At 44.1% G+C, this 18,821-nt stretch overlaps 1 protein-coding gene across 1 annotated transcript; it reads left to right on the forward strand.

Annotated features, from left to right (window-relative positions):
- The first annotated feature begins 217 nt into the window (after positions 1–217).
- Positions 218–12,373, forward strand: twr (signal peptidase complex catalytic subunit SEC11 homolog C twr). The gene is made up of 6 exons (XM_084606512.1): positions 218–412; positions 1,079–1,188; positions 1,849–1,998; positions 4,768–4,887; positions 7,897–7,954; positions 11,970–12,373. Exons 1-6 carry the CDS (start codon positions 368–370, stop codon positions 12,018–12,020), a joined length of 534 nt encoding a protein of 177 aa, XP_084462638.1. The 5' UTR covers positions 218–367; the 3' UTR covers positions 12,021–12,373.
- The last annotated feature ends 6,448 nt before the right edge of the window (positions 12,374–18,821 follow it).

Below are 18,821 nucleotides of genomic sequence, written 5' to 3' on the forward strand. Positions count from 1 at the left end.
AAGGGTTGTTTTAGAAAAATAGGCGAGTGTGTACGTGTGCAGAAAAATCACTGCTTATATAGATAGATAGGTACGGCATAGATCAACGTGCTAACGTTTTTAAATATACTTGCATAGACGGCGCTTTGCGGTCTACCAGTCTAGCAACGTGAACATTATTTTTTTCAAGTTTCGGAAGGTGGCGCTAGCAGAAGAAAAGTTTGTTGTTTTTTTCGCTTTACAATCGCCGGGCCCCTTTCAACTGACGTGTACCGGTTAGGTGTATGTGGCGGCGGTGACGCTCGGAGTACTGCTGCGGCTGGAAGTGCATCTACACAGTTTTCGCTGCTTTTTCGGGTCTGAAGGACCCAAAATCCATTAGGCAAACATGCTTGGCATGCTAGATGACCTGAAACGCATGAATAAGCGGCAGGTAAGCTAGCGTACCGCGTACGCTTCATCCCATGCTGGCGATATCTGTGCTTGCCGCGTTTGTGATTTCCAAAATCAGCACCTCTGCAGGTAGAATTTACGCCTGTTCGTACGCTTCTCGTGTATTTTCTACTAGTTAATAAGTGTGGGCTTTGCTCTCTTTGACTTGAAAGGCAGCTCTGAGTGTTACTTTAGTCGACGTATCCTTACCGGAGAAACCGGCCGTCGCCAGATGTTTGGTGCACGAAATGCCTTTAATTATTAAAAAAAAAAGCCATTGGTCTTGCGAACGAAGCTGCATGGCGTTGTCTCGTCGTCCACCTCTAGCGTTTGTACTTACGAAGTAGTTTATCTATCTTTATTACAAATTTTGCGCACTCGGCCGCACCAAATTGCCAGCAGGCGCCTTGGGCATTAATTGAGCACGGTATTTGTAATTTTAACACGTGAGCATTGCCCAGAGTGTTCTTTTTTTCCTTCTCTTTGCTGCGGTTTGCTTTGCCGTCTCTATTATCCCTTGGTTATTTTCCGGATTGCTACGTGAACGTCCGTGCTTTCGTTTTTCTGTGGACTTGTGATTCTTTACATTGCGCCATATATTTTAATCCACGTGCTAGCACGTATTGTTAACATTTCTTTGTCGGTTGGCCTTTTCCCCATTATACAGCTTTTATACCAAGTATTAAACTTTGGTATGATCGTGTCGTCTGCGCTGATGATATGGAAAGGGCTGATGGTCGTCACCGGCAGCGGCAGCCCCATTGTCGTCGTTCTCAGGTAAATGCTGCAACATTGACCGTGCAAAAATTACTACGAGTTTCTCCGTTCACAGCACCGCCGCTGCTTGAGTTACTTGGAAAGCTAAGCCACCGCGTTCTGAGCATAACAGACCACCCGCTTCTGACAAAAGTAATTTGAATTCACAACCTTTGTCCAAATATTTTAGGCCACTTTACAACTTTATATCAGGCCGCGCAGTGCAGGTGCAGTGAGTGATGCTGTTAGCTCTGTGAAGCTCTATAAGTTGGGCTCTTCTAGCTCGTGGAAGCCTGTGAATACTGAGGGAGCATACCTGATTCTAGCAGCAGCCTAAACTAGATAGGTAAGGGCCTTCATACTTTCAAGAGAGGTTGCACAAAAGTCACAGCTGTTTGAATTCTCCCTAGAATGGTTCTTTAGATTTGAGCGGACTGCTGGCAAGTTATTCACTTGGGGACAACTGCTGATTCTGTGATCATACTTTTAGTTTTTGTGGTGTCCTTTTTGATGTCCAGTTTGGGACATCAGATGTCCAATAGCACTTGAAAGCTGACTTTGTCTTCTTGCTGATATTGGATTGCTTAGAAGAGGTCATTTAGTTTGAACAAAATGAGGCTTGTGCATGCTTCTTGCCATGGAATTTCGCTGATGGTGTAGCCCATCTCTTCTTGCCACCAGTGGTTCCATGGAACCAGCATTCCATCGCGGAGACCTGCTCTTCCTCACCAACTACAAGGAGGACCCAATCCGGGTTGGGGACATTGTGGTTTTCAAGGTTGAAGGCCGTGACATCCCCATCGTTCATAGGGTGCTCAAGCTGCACGAAAAGTAAGTAGGATGTCTTGATGTTGACCTGCCTTTCTTCCCTGGTTTTTGTCGTACTTGTTTGCATGGCAGAACCTTTTCTTTCAACCATGTACTAATAATTACACAATAATGTTAGATGAACTGTGGTATGGATGAAACTCTCGAGAAATATGCTACTCAGGCATTGCTTAACAGAGCATATTATGGTGAATGAGTGCTTTGTAGGGTAATTGCCAGAAGCTTTGTGTCTCGAAGGAGAAGTTTATAATCAGTTGGAAATTATCCCTGCCCACAACTTACCTGAGAGAGCAGGAGTGGCTGCTGCTTTGCACACTCAGTGGTGCAGTGTATTGTAGGCACTCACTGCAGTATGGGCCGCGAAGGATTGCGCAGCATGCCTACTTTCTAAAGTATTGTATGATAAGCACTGCAAGTATCTAACTTTTTCATAAAGAATTGGTAACCTTGTTATCATGGGGGTTAGGATTTTTTCTGCACCTCCTGTATATGAACTGGATGCTCAAATGACTGGATCCTTGCATCCTTCTTCTTGCATCCTTCCTGCCTAATCCTCAAGGTTTTCTTTTTCTGCCATTGCTTAAGCTGTCTGTCTGAACTTCAGTGCGAGTTCAGCGGACAAGTTTGTTTGATATAGTTGGGGCTTAAATTGGACAGTAGGTAAGAGAGCGAGAACTGGGCATAGTTGATTGTACAGGCTACTTTTTGGCGCACTGGCTCTTCATGAAATAGTACAAACTGGACACGGACAAGACAAAGCGCAAGCTGAAAACTGTTTATTCCAGCAAAGTTTTTTTCACATTTATACAACAAATGACTCATGCCACGAGACTAGAAGGAGGTGTAAAAAACCAACTGAAGCGAAGGATAATAACCAGAGATGAAAATCAAAATATCAAAAACAATCGAAACCAGTAACAACTAACTACTGATTGGGCAAGTCCGTGCTCCCAGGAACTAAATTTAGCACCAGGAAATCATGGAAAATCATAACTACCTACGAAAAAAAAAAAGAAAACAAGAAAAAACAGGACCGCAGTATTTGTTTTCCATGATTGGCTGGTGCTTTAGTTCTTAGGGGCATGGGCTTTCCCTATCAGTAGTTGTCATTGGTTTTCTTGTTTTTGATATTTTGATTTTCATCTTTGGTTATCATCCTTCGCTTCTGTTGGTTTTTTTGCGCATCCTTCTAGCCTTGTAGCATGTCATTCTTCGTATTAATATGTGAATAGCTTTTACGAATAAACAGTTGTCAGTTCGCGTTTCGTCTTGTCAGTGTCCAGTTTGTTTCATTTCGTGAAGAGTCAGCGCACCAAAAAGCAGCAGACAGTACGTAGCCTACCAAGTGGCTGAAATCATTAGCAGCTTTGTCACTGATAATGAAAAATGGGGCTTGAAATGAGAAAGGGTGGGCTAGTGACTCTCGCTCACAAGTGTCTTATTTCTTGAACCAGAGCAATTGGCCATTCTCATCAGCTGTTGGTTGCAAAACTACTTCAGCCTTAGCATTTGCTACTGAGGATGAATAAAGGACCGCACTTGAAATTTGACATAAAATGGGACCATGTATTCTGTGCAAGCTGGTCCCAAAACCATTGAACACATGGTGGGAAGGTTTTGTTTTGGTGTACACAGGAACGATAACACTAAGCTAGCAAGCTTTCTTGCCAGGGATGCATGTTTCTCTATGCAACATTTACTAGTGATGTTTGGCATTTTTTTTGCAGTGGATTCAGCAAAACTAAACCTGGCTTTGCTGTTGAAGTTGAAAGTTTATTTTTGCATCAAAAAACAAGATACAATAATATACAGCGAGAGGTCCCATGGTACAAGACCGCAGGTGGGACCTCGCATGGTAATAGATTTTGATAGGCAACATAAAGAATAATAATATTGTAAGAAAATTTATGAAGCAACACTGAAAATAAATAACGAAATACATAGTAAAGAGTGCATTGGCAACAGATTTAGATACAAAAACAGGATACAGAAAAAAGTACAAAAACGCTTATGAATTCCGCGACACAAAAGGTAAATAAAGAAATCACGAATTAAGAAGAAAATTTTTTAATTTCAACTTGAACAAAGAAAGTGTATTAGTTTGCCTAATGTCGAAATTCAAAGAATTCCAGAATGATATCGACGAAAATTGAAGGCCTTGTTTCCCGTAGTTAGTACTGACCTTAGGTAGTAGAAAATTATTATGTAGAGCGAACCGTGTAACGCTGTTGCTTCCAGCTAGCTGAGCCACAGAACCGCATAGCGGTAGGACTTTTTATTGTATATTCACATTGAAAGGCATTCAATACATTGTGGCTGTTTTTCCTCATATGCCTTGGAATATAACTCAGCTGCCTACCTTGATTGATCCTTGCACTCAGAGGCTTCAGCACTATATAGGTAATTGCCTTATGCGAAATGAGAATTGAGTGCATTGGTCACCTATAATGCAAAGTATTTTCAGTCTTTCTGGTTTTATAATGGGCTCGCAATAAAATGCCCAAAGTGTTGTAATAGTATCCGGAACTTCCCAGTTGAGGCCTCGTTATGAAGTACGCTACTATCATTTTTTTCTTTTGCCTCATCCCGTGGGCACGTACTGTGTTTATTTTTGAATAAACTGATTTGATATGAAAAAAAAAATGTTGTATCGTCCCTGTAGAGATCTATAACGTCTAATTCAGTGTACCGATGCTAGAGGCAAAGAAGGTCATTGTGTGTCTGTTTACATCGAGAGGTGGCCTGTAACCACTTTTTCCACTTTTCCTGTAGATCTGATGGGTCGGTGAAGATTCTCACCAAGGGGGACAACAACTCGGTGGACGACCGAGGCCTCTATGCCCCTGGCCAGATGTGGCTCGACAAAAAAGATATTGTCGGGCGGGCGAGAGGGTAAGTGGCCTTCATGCAACGACACATACAATTATGATGGCCTCACTTATGGTTGAACACCTTGTTAGCAAAGATAGGGGAGGCTTGTGGCCACTGCACTGTCCCCTGCTATTGTGTGCAATTTGCTTATGCTGTTTGAGAACTGGTTCTCATTCTGAGCTGTCTAGGCAGTTTGAGCAACAGATGCATTTGCGAGTAGATGCAGCAGCCTTGGCAGCTTATCTAACATCTAACAAATATTTCAGGCTTTGTTCCAAAGGCACATGCCAACTTCATGAGTCAGCTTTACCATCAAACTCGTTTTCCAGCTAATTTCAACTAAAAGCCCTTATTCTGAGGCAGTATGCTTTCTTTGTGAAAATTTAAAGGCTTTAAGTGGGGAAACTGCTTCTAGAGGAATATTTTTTCTTCATTACCAAATTTAACCAAGATGCACACCCTTGACTGGTTTTTGTAGTGAGAGCTACACTAAGCCAGCCTCTTCGCCATGATTGCACTTTTGCCGTGATTGCACCTTGGTCGTGGTGGCATTGACCTTGAGCTGTTGAGTAGTAGTAGTCTTGGGAGGCGGTAGATGGTGGCTGACATGGCTGAGCCCTAATGTAGGGCTTCCTGACATTACTTTTGGCAGGCGCTGCCAACTCTAGTCTCCTTTCATATGGGAGGGTGATACCACAATCAACCTGCCAAAATCCTTGCATTCACATTATCCCTAGCCCATGCAGGCACATTCATACGGCTCGGTTAAAGCGGAGTTTCATATGTTGGCTGGTAGCTTACGCTATCGCGTCATTGCGAAGGTGGGAGTGAAAACAGATAGAAAGAGGTGCCGTAGTGGAGGGCTTCGAACTACCGCACTATAAAGGCTTTTTCCTCATCGCACTTTAGGGGTCAAAAGTGCCCCCTATGGCACAAATAAAACTGAAGCCATAGAGTAAACTACTGTGTGCAAAAGCCATGCCTTTACTCTCAAGCTGAACCTAAGCGTAGCCATGCAAATAGCTCTCGCATAACTCCAGATTTAACTACAAGCTGAACCACGGCTAATGTTTGTGCTGATTTTATGATATGGTAGGCTTAGTTTTGAAGATGCATTTAATTAGCATCCTATGATTACCAGAAACATTAGAAAAAGAATCTCACTGTAAATGGTCACACATTGCATATGATTAGATTTCAGGAAGGAAAAGGAATGCAATGTTGGAAATAGTCCTTTAATTTTATCATAATAAATTATGTTTGAGACACATTGAAACTCAAGGTACGAATACTTGCCTATTGTGCAAACAATTGGTAACGCATTTTAAAGATTTTACAACCTTAATTAAAAATTCTGGTCCCAACATTGCACGCTGTGTGCATTAGCTACGTGCCAATAAAAATTAAGGGCCCCTCTGGTACAGATAACGAGATATGCTAGTTTAGGATTTGCTGGGAGTCTTAACATTTTCATTTTGAGAAAAAGGACAGAAAGAGACAGTGCTATATGAGAAAAAGGACAGAAAGCAGACGAGATATATGTATTTCTTCATGAATCACTCCATCGCAAGGTTTTTTGAGCTGGGTTCATTAACACTGGAAATATTGATTAAAAATGGCACTGTGCTCCTCCTCTCCCCCTCAACTTAACACTCTGAGGCACCAGGAAAAAATAAAGAAAACAGCTCGGGAACTGCGCCCTGCCCATGAAAATGTCATCAGCTGACGCTTGGTTCACCGACTTCTGATTGTTTCACTTGAGCTTGAAGTTTCTCCCTCTCACACCTTGTCTACATTGTGTGCTATAACAGACCCGTAGCTTGAAGCATGACTGCTTGCAGTCACTGAACTTCCGCAACTTTTTCTGGAGTTGCAAGTGTGGAAGGCTGCTTAGATGGCATAAGCGTATCACGCTTCCAGCATGAATGAATGTTCTTTCTTTTTCAACATTTTGGATGCTCACCCCACCATTGTGGCTCAGTGCTTAGGGCACTGGACTGCCAATCCCGAGTATATGGCCAGTGCCAGGAAGCTTCCGTGGAGCCATTGTCCCCAGTTTTAAATGCTAGAGCCAATTCTTTTCATAGGCGCCGGAGGAAAGCCTGCTAAAGCTTTGTATCATTGTCCTGGCAACAATATCGAGAGAGAAAAAGACGTCCTTGTCGAGCGCGACTTGAACCACCGCTAGTGAAAAGGGAGTACTATGTCCATATGCCGCCACCGCCATAGCTTATTGCGCTGCATGCGTGCACAGACAGTAATTCCTTTTTAAATATCAGTTTCCTTCCACTCACCAGGTGGAAGGAGCTCAAGTAGTCGAAATTCTAGAGGTCTGTACTAAGGCAACCCCCATAGCTGATGTCACTTTGGGACCCTAAACACTACAAATCAAACAAGCAATGACGCTCGCGTATTGCTATTATTGAAGACAGTCTGATTGATTGTTACTCTGCACATTGGCTCTATGGCACGTCTCGAAGAGAGCAAGTGTTTGCGAAGAGGGGATCTAGTTACAAGGACAATGCAGGTGCCACAAACTTGCTCGAGGGGCTTGTGGCACTTCAGCAGTCTGCATTCGAGTCCTACGTAATGATCCGAAACCTCAACTGCGTGTGCTTTCTGCATGAACAGCACGAAAGGGGCTGGTTGTATGAACGCAGAAAAATGATAAAGAAAGTCTGTAGCTGAGCACAGTGTCACATTTTTTGCATGTATTGAAGCCAGTGTGTGGCTTGCTTACTCAGCATAGGCTGGCATTTTCAACGCATTTTTCACATTCATACTGGTTGCTGTCCTAATAGAATGTGGCTCAAATTTAAGAAATGAGGAAGGGGGTGGCAGTCTTGGCTTTAGTCCGTGGCACGCAGATTTGATCATACTTCGCCGCTTTTACACCCTTTGTTGCTACCTGTTCAGTGCACCTGGTACTTGCTGCGTAGGAAATGAAAATTTGCTGCTCTGGCTTTGAGAGGATCTGCTCTGTGTTCTCCACTTTTTTTATACCTCACTGTTTTTTTTTTTCCATTTCAGGTTTGTCCCATATGTTGGTATTGTTACAATATTAATGAACGATTATCCAAAGTTTAAGGTGAGTAACTGCTGTTCATCCATTACTACTTAACCAATTATGCATCATGAAGTTATTCTCTGTTTTCTTCCAGTGAAATGTCTAAGTGAGGGACAAAAATTTGTTGTCAGCATAAAAGAAAACTTTATACGAGAAGAGAAAATGTGCACTGTATCACTCATGGTGGGCACCCTACCATGCCATGAAGTCATAGTGGAGCACTTCCATATAATTTTGACCATCTGGAGCTTCCTAAACCTCTCTGAAAGTGCACACTGTATAAGCCTCATTGCAATCGTCTCCTTTGTGACTGAGGCTTGATCTCGCTGTCTCCTACTAAGCAGCCATATGTAACAGCAGTCGAGCCACCTTGGCTATTTTAATTGTGGACCTTTCATGCAGTATTTTCGGCAAACTAGGGCAGGGAAATGAGGGACTCAGTATGGAAAACATATCAAAGAAGGCAGCAATCACTGGAAGTTGCAAAGCATCGGGCAGTACTATGTATAACGGGCTGCGCATCAATTGAGATTAACTATGCTGTGCGCTAGGTGCGGTTATCCATACGATTAGTGTTCAGGTTGTTACAGCAGAATGCAGTACAGCTCTTAAAACGTGGCTTAGTTATCAACAAAAATTCATTCATTCTGTCGGACTGAGTCACTTTGTGGATACTGCATCAAGTGCACTAATTGCTTCTTCTCTGGTTGATAGTTTCTTATTCGTGAACACAACTAACGCAGTGTAACGTAATGTAACTTAGGCTAATAGAGTGGGCTTCAAGAGAAGGGCAGCATAGCAAGGGCCTGTGAGCAAAAGGTTAGGTGCGCCATGAAGCTTTGTTCCGTTTGATCACTCTAAATGCCACCGGGCGCAGTTATGGCCTTCTTTGCTGTGCAAGATGCGCTGAGATTTAACTCTGGTGATAGCGGCTACGCACAACTGCAGCTTGTGACAAGCTTTTTTCATTTTTGGAAAGGAAATTAAACATTTTGAAGTTGCTGAAATTATCATTCTGGTAGTGATTGTGGTCATACCAATTCGATTTATTACGCAGCACGTAGCTTGGAGTGCTCCGCATCTGACGGTGCATGCGACCTCCACTCAAAAGCTCGAGATCTCCATCGGAGTTCTGCGTTGCTCAGCTTACTCAGTGGCCATTGGAGCTGCCCACGTAGCAGTGCACTATTTTGCTGTTGAGTTGACAGACTGTTGATTCAGAAATACCCATGTAACAGAAGTATTGGGCTGATAACAGTAGTCATGCAGCATAATGGAATATTTGCTTGTTATAGTGGTCACAAATTGGCCAAGCAGTCCTCGACATTTTCCAGTCTATAAATCATCGAGTCCCACTTTGCCAGGCACCTAAGCGCTTGAACTATGGTAAGAAGCTGTTTGAGTGGGCTGCAGAGGCTTGTTATTCCAGCCCCTTTGTTTCGCTTACAAATAACATTGCCTAGATGACGTCAGGTATTAAAGAACTCCACTTGCATAATAACGGCTCAGCCTCGATTTGCTTGACAAAATTCAATACCCTGTTGCACAAATGTGAAATATAGCAAAAAGGGAGAGATAATAGGCACAAAGAGCAGAAATTTTGCTGAAATCAGTGAATTGACCAATTATCTCGAAAATTGATTGGAAATAAAAGGAGGTGCGAACAGAAGGAAGAAGCACTTGCCAACGTATTAGAAAGCACAGAGTTTGAAACTGCACACAGCTCGCCCTTTTGCCCATGCTTGTGCTTCTTTGAGGGGAGCTGCTTCCTTTGCGATGCTGCCATGGACATTCTAGTATGTCACTGCCCACTTTAGCAAAGTTTTTTCTAACAGGTGTTATGTTAGCTCCTGCGCGCAGCAGGTGTATTATGGGCATTTCACATGAGCGAGGGGAGCCTGATGGCCGAACCTTCAATGAAGGCAGTATATTATCATGATAAGCTAAAGCTCAACACACTTCCGGAGGCAAAGCAAGCCTGCAAGGGTAAAATGAGTTGTGTAGCTCTCTACTGCTTCAAGCGGGGCCGTCCTTGTCGTCTCGTCTTTGTCCACGTCTTTTCGTGCTGCTTTTTCTGTCAAACGGTATGCTTGCGATGCAAACTTCCACTATGCTGGAGCCAAGATTTGGGGGCCAAGGGGAAGTGTACGGTGCACACACATCCTGCTTGAATTGCCACCTCCTGTTGGCAGTAGAAGTGTGTTGGAAGCATTATGCTTTACATGACACAGAAATTGATTAATGATCTGTGTGCCGCAACTAAAGTTGTATTTCCATTAAATGCACTGTCAGCAACAAAGGAAGCACAGACAGGATATCTGTGAAGCAAACGCAGGGAAAAAAGTTTATCTGCTGGTGAGGAAATATACAGAGGCAACGAGTGTGTTAGCTACGGCGAAGTATTCGTGCCATCGAAGTAAAAATTTAAGTTCACTGATATTCGATCACCCTCAGCTTAACTCGTTTAATTTTGCTATTTTCATTTTAGCAGCCTTTATATTTTCCTGGTAGTATAATCTGTGTGCTTTATGAGTGATCAGTTTGTGTAAGGCAGAATGGTATACATTTTCATGTGGCAAATGTTTTCTTTTGTGTGCTCACCTGCTGAGCTTCAGGACATGAGGTCAATTCCAACCACAGTAGCCATATTTTAATGGATGTGAAGTGTCCGTGTACTGTAAGGTGTCAGTGCACGTTGATAGAACCCCGTGTGATCGAAATTAGTCGAGCTTCTTGCTACGGTGCCTGTTATAGCCCACGGCGCTTTTAGACGTCTGACCCCAAGTACAGTACAGCATACCATATCATACCGTGTCATGCCATGTCATGCCAATCAGATGTTTGCTTTGTTGACCTCTGTTAAAGCCACTTGAAGTTGTTCTCAGTGCCATGTTTAAAAAGAAACATCCTTCAGTTTCACTCCCCCTGGTTTTTGAAGGGGAAATATGGAAGAAACTGTTCAAGGGGACGTAAGCTATACTATGTAGCTTATGTAGCTAGGTTATGTAGCTGTGCAAGCACTCCCACAATAGGAATAGTGGACTTGGACTTTGGCGTTATTTAGATGTCCATTTTTTTATGATTAAGGGTATGACTCCTTTTTATTGTTATTTTGTGAAAATTTGGCAGACTGTTTTCAGCGTAGAAGACTGTTTTCATATCTTTTTAAATCCATTTTGCACAGAAGTATTACCTTTTTCAGTGATGAAATCTAGCATTCCTGTGCCGTCAAAAGTGACAGGGTACACTTTGGCCTTGTTTTATGCATTGACAGTAGATTTACCAGTAATTTATGCACATGTCGCAATTATAGCTGTGCTTGGCAAAATAACATCGTTAAAACAGTGAAAATGTTGGAACAACTAGGCACAAGTGCAAATTGAGATTTAAGAAAATGTAGTGAGTAGAGTTGCTGTCTACCACATCAAAAACTTAAGTGATTGTCCACTATTCCATGCAAATTGCAGCAATTGTCCCTCTTTGACTTTGTTATTTCACGTCAAGGAATCACTCACTTAGCTGTGGGATGGTGCTGGTTCCGAGGTAGATGGAAAATAGATGGTTAAAGAAAAGCATGAGATTTAATGATATCACAGGACACATTTTCACTGTAGACTGATGTATATTGATTTTTGTTTAACTCGTATACTGAGGTAGCACCAGAGCGTTACGCTGCCGGGGTGGTGCAGTGGTTACGGCGCTCTACTACTGTTCCCAAGGATGCGGGATCGAATCCCGGCCTCGGCGGCCATTTTTCGCTGGAGGCGAAAAGCAAGGCGCCCGTGTGCTGCGCATGTTATAATGTGTTCACAAAATAGGGCAGCACTTTGCCAGGTCTTACCTGCCAGCACCTCATTCCAAGGAAGACGTAACCATACCACCCTTTAGGATGCTTTCATCCTTTTGGAGGAGGAACCCTAGATTACTGCAAAAGCCACTACAATAATTGCCTAGCTTATGACTCTTGCAATTCCATGTTGTAAAAAAATCCCTGTTGTGGCCTGGGCTTACTGTGGCTCCATCTTTCTCTTTGCAGTTCCTTGTGCTGGGGTGTCTTGGGTTATTTGTGTTGGTCCATCGAGAATAGAAGGCTGGTCGCGGCAGCAAACTCACTGTGTCTTCGATGTCGACTGTGCGCTGTTGTGCATCCTTGCAAGTCGACGGCGAGGGACATTCCTTCCCCTCGCTCCTGCTGCGGCGACCATACATACCTGACAGTTTTTCATTTTGTGTGCGGAATGGGGGAAAGAAAAAGTGTTCCTGGGGGGTTGCTTTGAAGAAGGACGCCTCTGCGTTGTACTACCCAAATCTTTGCTGATTAATAGTTTTGGAACAAAAGAAGAAAAAAGACGCCATACTTATAAATATATGTCATCACATCACATTTTGTACAGGTGGCTGGAGCACGTGAAAGTGAATTAAAAGGATTTCTGTTTTCTTTTTGTTGTGCCATCTTTCAACTTGTCATTAATAGGGTTTTTCTCTTCCATATTAAGATGGAAGGCATCTGACGTGTAGGGTAGTATGTAGTTGTGAAAATCCGAACATTGACCGTAGCAGAGTTCACACAAAACATTGAAATTTTCAGTTGATACAGTGGCTAAGCTTATTGCGTATAATATTTTCGTAACTTATTTTTGCCATTTTTACCTTTTTGCCTTGTATGCATCTATATTTCTAGAAAGATTTGCTTGGGCTAGAAGGGAATATTAAATAGGTGCTTTTTGTTAAGAAAACATTACTGAGTACACATGACTGACGCGATGGAAGCACGAAAATGTTTACGTACTTTTCTGTCTAACTTATTACTGCATGCATGTCTGGTGATATGATGTTTTGCTATCTTTGGAAAGGGGCAGAGGGAATTTACATAATGATTTTGTTTCAGGTTCATTTTACTGTTTATTTTGTTCTTTGACTTCTCTAGACCTTTGCTGTTGCTGAAAATACTTTGGAGATAAAGGAGTGGCAAAAATTAAATAGAATCAACAAATACAGTATCAGCAACCTCACATTGAATATAAACTTTCCATCTATTGCTTGTCAAGAAATGGAGCACTAGCACAGTTAAATTGTACCTATAAAATGCATGGAAGAGGGAGATTTCATGTGCGCATGACCAGAAATTTGTATTTTAGGGCATGGGCCCTATACACCTTTCCAATGAGTGGTCACTGGGTGTCGCCATATTGTTTGCTGGACAATTTTTTGCACATGCTGCTAGAACGATGGTAGCTGTAGTTGAACCGGTTTTTCAGAAGACCAGAGGGGAGGAGTGAACGATATGGCGACAGCCAGTGACAACTTATTGGAAAGGTGTATATTTCCCGCGCATTACCAGCCATACTGAAGGTCCATTTTCTTAACAACTACACTACCTAGGTCATTACAGCTTTTTATATTCCCTATTTTTTCTCCAGATGCACATTTTGCAAAGAATTTTCATGATTTCAGAACAACTTTTTCTTTTGCTGTTTTCATAAAATAACTTCCCATGAAGAAGACACTGCGTAGATAGCAAGCAATAAGCCTAGTTCACGAGGTCTGCATCTCCGCTGATAAAATTGGAAGACTGTTCAGCTTTCAATGTTCTTTTATAATGGTGGGTCAAAGCTGACAAATATTGTGTAGTTTAGCTATTAAGCAGATACAGCATGCATTTAAACAAATGATACCCTATAGGAATGTCGGGACCAGTGTCGATGTGGTGGGGCAGCTGCATCTAACTGTGCCAAATTGAAAATCTTGCTGCATGCTGCTATGAAATGGAAGTCAGCGTCAGCAGATTGATATATGTGAGGGGTGACACGAAATAAACGAGTAAGTCTGTAGCTTGAAAAAAGAGTGAAATTGTAATGATTTAGTGCGTTTTCAGTGGACAGACTGTTAACACTATTACATACAAGTATTAAAAAGAGTTCGAGAAAAAATTGGGAAAAAAAAGGTCACAGTTGGGCAGTGATGGATGCCTGTTGCATGGAGGACAATGCACCCGCTCACACGGCCCCTCGGTCAAGCAGTTTCTGACCTGCAAAGACATTACTATGATGGAGCACCCACCTTAATTGCCTGATTTGGGTCCATGCGACTTTATTTTTATTTTAAAGTTAAATCTTGCTTAAAGAGAACCCATTTTACCTCACTTTAAGAGGTTCAGGCAAAAACTGGGAATCTCCTGAAGAGCCTTCCAAAAACCTCGTTCTAAAACTGTTACCAGCAGTGGCAGCACCTAATACAGAAGTGTGTGAATGCTGAAGGCGACTACTTTGAAGGTGATAATGTCACAGAGAACCGATTCTTTTATTGGACCAGCCTCTGATATTTGTTCAGAGGTGAGCGTAGGAATTGTGATGGAGTTGCACTTTATTGTGGTCTTTACAAAGCGTGCAAGCTGTGCACCATCGCGAGCGATGGGTCTACATGCTCATGCAAGGTTGCTCTACATTTTCACGAATGTTACATTTATGTTGCATACTGAAGCTCATCTGACGGCCCGTCAGAGGCGTGGGAGATAACGGCCTCTATGACTCTAGATCGTCATCTCTGCTGCGATATACCGTTCCCCGCGTTCTCCCAGTCCACGCCGGGAAAAGAAAATTAATTCCAGCGGTCTCCGCAGGCAAGGCCGCTGCTGTCGAGAAAACTGAAGATCCTCTGTCACTGATACACCGATACGCTGATTTCTCGATCACAGGGGCAGGGTAGCGACAGCATACGACAGCACTACTTCTGATTTGTGTGTGACAATTGACGGAACTGACACGATCGCCTTACTTGACACCGGTGCAGACAATTGCAGTGATGAGCCACGCCCTCGCCAAAGAATTGAGCAGTTTGGACGCCATGATTGGGCCCTATCATTCGCACTGCTGGAGGTCACTTCATTAGCCCGGCCGGAAGGTGCACAGCCCGAATCGGCATCCGCGGTTTCACCTACGTCTGTGAATTCGTCTTGCGCAACTGTTCGAGAGATTTCATCCTGGGGCTCCACTTTCCGCTGGTAAATGGTGCTGAGATCGACCTACACGAGGCACAAGTCACATTCTCGACTAAACAGGCGGTGACATGCTTCGACACCCGAGATCCTTGTAGCCATGCAGCTGCGTATCATGGAGAATGATGTCACGATGTCACCACGGTGCAGTGTCCTAGGCCCGTATTTCGAGTTTGCGTCGTTATCGAAGTGTTCGAGTCATCTGATTGGTCAAAACGCCGGAATCCGGTGTTGCCACTACGGAACCGGAAGAGGTGTCAACATCATGTTTCGGCGTTTCCACCAATCAGCTGACTCGAGGTCTGGGAGATAGCGACACTTTCGATAACGACGCAAACTCGGAATACGGGCCCTGGTACGTGCGCGTGCATATAATGACCTGTTTCATGACTGAGGGCATGGCGGAGGGCCATATCCCGCTGCTACTTGAAAGGGGTCTGTCGCATCGTTGGCAGGTCGAGGTCTTGTCCACCTACGGGTTGGCTGTACTACGGTCCAGGGCTTAAAGTCAGGGGAGTCTCGTGGGGTCTGAGACCCCTTGCATGAATACGAAGCCGGCTGTCATATTTTAATCCTCTCATTGGTTAGAACATTTCTTTGTTGTTTCGGCAATTTGGCAGCGAGTTTTAATAATAATTAACATGTATCTTCTATAGCCCGCGATGGAGGAAAATAATTTCTCCAATTTGTAAATCGATGTGCGAAGCAGGCCACTAGCCGCTTTCTCCTTCCCTCTTTATTTCCCTTTCCACCTGTGCTGGAATCAGTAGAGACTGGCGTTACCGTTCTGCTCACCAACTTTGCAAACGAATTTCAGCACCTTGTCAAAGGCATGGTGATCTTCCTCCAAGACGTCGCGGAGTGCCCACATTTGTGCGCCGTGGAAGGAGCCCGGTTCAAGACGATACTGGACCGTGTCACGTTCTGCCACCTGTCGAAATGAACACCGAGTTATCGCCGGCGCAGAAGGATCTGCTTTCGTCTGTCTTGGCAGATTTTGCAGACTACTTCGCCACGTCTTCCAAAGTGGGCCGAACTGCAACGCCCATACCGTGTTTCTCCGACGCAACGAGCAGCAATTAAGAGACAGGTCACCGAAATGCTTGCCGACGATGTCATTCAGCCGTCTACAAGCCCGTGGGCTTCGCCGGTTGTTCTCGTCAGAAAGAGGGACAACACTGCTGTTCTGTGTCAATTACAGAAAACTTTATCTTCACTAAAAAGAACGTTTACCCACTTCCCCGCATAGACGACGCACTCGGTCGACTGCGAGATGCCCGATAATTCTCGTCGCTAGACCTAAAAAGTGGGTACTGGCAATTAGGGGTGGATGAGAGAGACCGGGAGAAGACGGCTTTCGTAACACCTGATGGCTTGTATGAGTTTAAGGTGCTATACCATTCGGCCTATATGCTCGGCACCGGCCTCGTTCCAAAGCATGATGGACACCGTTCTGTCCGGTTTGAAGTGGCAGTCGTGTCTGGTTTACCTGGACGATGTCGATATATTTTCGACTGCCTTCGACCAACAGCTAGAACGGTTACGCCTTGTGTTAAAAGCTTTCAGAGACGCTAACCTTACAAACCAGAGAAATGTCACTGCGCTTCCTTGGTCACGTGGTCAGGGCAAAAGGCGCGTTCACCCGGACTATACCCGGACCCTGAAAGACCGCTGCCGTTTCTCGTTTTCCACGACCGACTGACAACAAAGCTGTTTGACGGTTCTTAGGTTTGTGCTCATATTACAAACGCTTTGTACGAGACTTCTCGCATGATCGCGAAACCGTTAACCACACTCGAGATGACACGCCGTTCCTGTGGGGAAGTGAACAAGAGGCCACTTTCCTTGAGCTTTGCAGCCGCCTACAGAATCCCCCGATACTCGGCGATTTTGATGACGCCGCAACTGACGTCTTCACCTTGGTCACTGGATCCTGGTGATAAATTTCGCGGGTGTGCTGACGTGTCTATTTACCACTGATCCCCATCTGGCCAGATATCCACCGAAGGGTTACAAAATGTGACTGCAATTACACGAATGCATTGTCTAAGATCACAGGGAGATCTAATGGAAATGTTAAGCAATGGAAAGCTTCGAAGGCCTCTTGAGTGTCCGACAGAGACCAAGGGGAGGGAAAAATTGTGCGGGTTTAAGCATGGCTTGAACCTAGTGTTAGAGCGAAAGGTGTGAGTGTTGCCGCGAATTTTTCTACGGACACCTGGATTTAATGTGCCACCGTCACAAGGTTCGAACGAACTTTTTGTCCTAGCAACTCGCTCTTGTCATTCGCCTCTACCAACTACCGAGTTATATGTCTTCTTTTCTTCTTCTTGTACTTTTTGTTTTTATTTTTTTTTTATTTTTCTTCCTTTTCTTCTCCTTTCTCTTCTTGTTCTTCTTTTTCTTTTTCTCCTTCTTCTTTCCTACTTCAACTCCTGGCCCAGATCTCGGTCTATACCTCATGACAGTTGCTAGGCAACAGTCACGTGGCACGGTGCCACGCCGGTGGTTTGAAAACCTAGTGCAGTGCAGCTTTCGCTACAAAAGAAAGAAATAACTAGCGTAGGTAATGCCTAGGAGTTCCAGCTAGAGAGTATGAAGGGATTCTGAAACCGGGCCACTAGTGCTGCAGAGGTGTCAGGATTGTTTTCACAGATCTGCTGGCAATAGTGCGGAAAACGTCTCTGTAGGCCACCGTTGCTCTTCTCATGTGACAAATGTTGGTTGTTTCGTAGAATTGGGGTGGTATACAAGTTTGGGGTTAGGTGGGCGGATGAGATTAGGAAGTTCGCAGGGGTCAAGTGGATGCAGCTAGCACAGAACCGGGTTAAGTGGAGAAATATGGGAGAGGCCTTCGCCCTGCAGTGGGTATAATCAGGCTGATGATGATGATGATGATGACAAGTTTGGGAGACGCGGGAAGGAAAAGACATGAATGAGTGAATGTCTATGACTCTTTGGGGGTGTGGGACAGTATCGTATTATTGGTTAGCTACCAATTTGTACGTAGCTTTAGAAGTGTTAAATAATCAGAGACCGTTGTCAGAGATCTTGCGTAGACGATTGTGGAGTGAGGTTGAGGGTGTAGCCTTGTACAGAGTGTATAGAGCGGAGTTTATAGTTTTTGTTGTTATGGTTTGGAGAGGGTTATATAAGAAAGGTAGCAGAAAAAATGTATTGGGAGCGGGAACCTGAGCGAGTTGTTCTGCTTGCATTTCTGTGAGGTCTGACTGTTTGGAAACTACTCTGCAGGCTGGGTAGGTAAAACTGAGTGGCATGTAGATATTTCCTGACGAACGGCCAGTACCGATTATAATAAAAAACTGAAGGAACTGCCCACTACTTTACAAACGGTGAATATGGAAAGAGCATGGTTGTTCAGGGTGAGGCTTACATGGTAACTGTTTCATTTATTCGCTTAAGTGTTTTGAAGCAATGTTCCAGCGCACCAGCACCAGACATTATTTGTATATTGTAAGAACACTGGTTGAAACTAATACTTGCATGGACGCATTGGTTTATTCACAAAATGGTGAGCTATCTTGGTAACACACACGTGAAGTATAAGCTATATATATATATATTCCCCCGGAGCGAAGAGGAGCCATCCTGGCGACTTAGGGTGAGGGCAAGAGGAGCGGATCGTAGTATGTTTTGAGGCGGCTCACGTGCACAGTTTCGCGGCCACGATGACGCATGTCCGAAGAGGGAGTGAGTGGCTCCACGATGTAATTCACAGGGGAGGTTTGGCGGACAATGCGGTAGGGGCCGTGGTACTCGGTTCGAAATTTTGATGACAATCCCGGTGGGGTGCCAGGAACCCTACGAGGGGAATCTCCCGGTTCTATTGAACCAGCCCACCTTCTCTCTGACCTGGATGCCTCCGACACCAAC

This window comes from Amblyomma maculatum, chromosome 6 (assembly GCF_055883805.1).
Source record: "Amblyomma maculatum isolate TAMU_Amacu chromosome 6, ASM5588380v1, whole genome shotgun sequence".
In the NCBI taxonomy this organism is placed as follows: Eukaryota; Metazoa; Arthropoda; class Arachnida; order Ixodida; family Ixodidae; genus Amblyomma; species Amblyomma maculatum.

Excerpts from the sequence above, each read along its gene's own strand:
- twr (XM_084606512.1), top strand. The coding sequence starts at position 368 with ATGCTTGGCATGCTAGATGACCTGAAACGCATGAATAAGCGGCAG. Across the intron at positions 1,189-1,848 it reads CCCATTGTCGTCGTTCTCAG|TGGTTCCATGGAACCAGCAT; the intron begins GTAAATGCTGCA and ends TCTTGCCACCAG. Across the intron at positions 1,999-4,767 it reads GTGCTCAAGCTGCACGAAAA|ATCTGATGGGTCGGTGAAGA; the intron begins GTAAGTAGGATG and ends CTTTTCCTGTAG.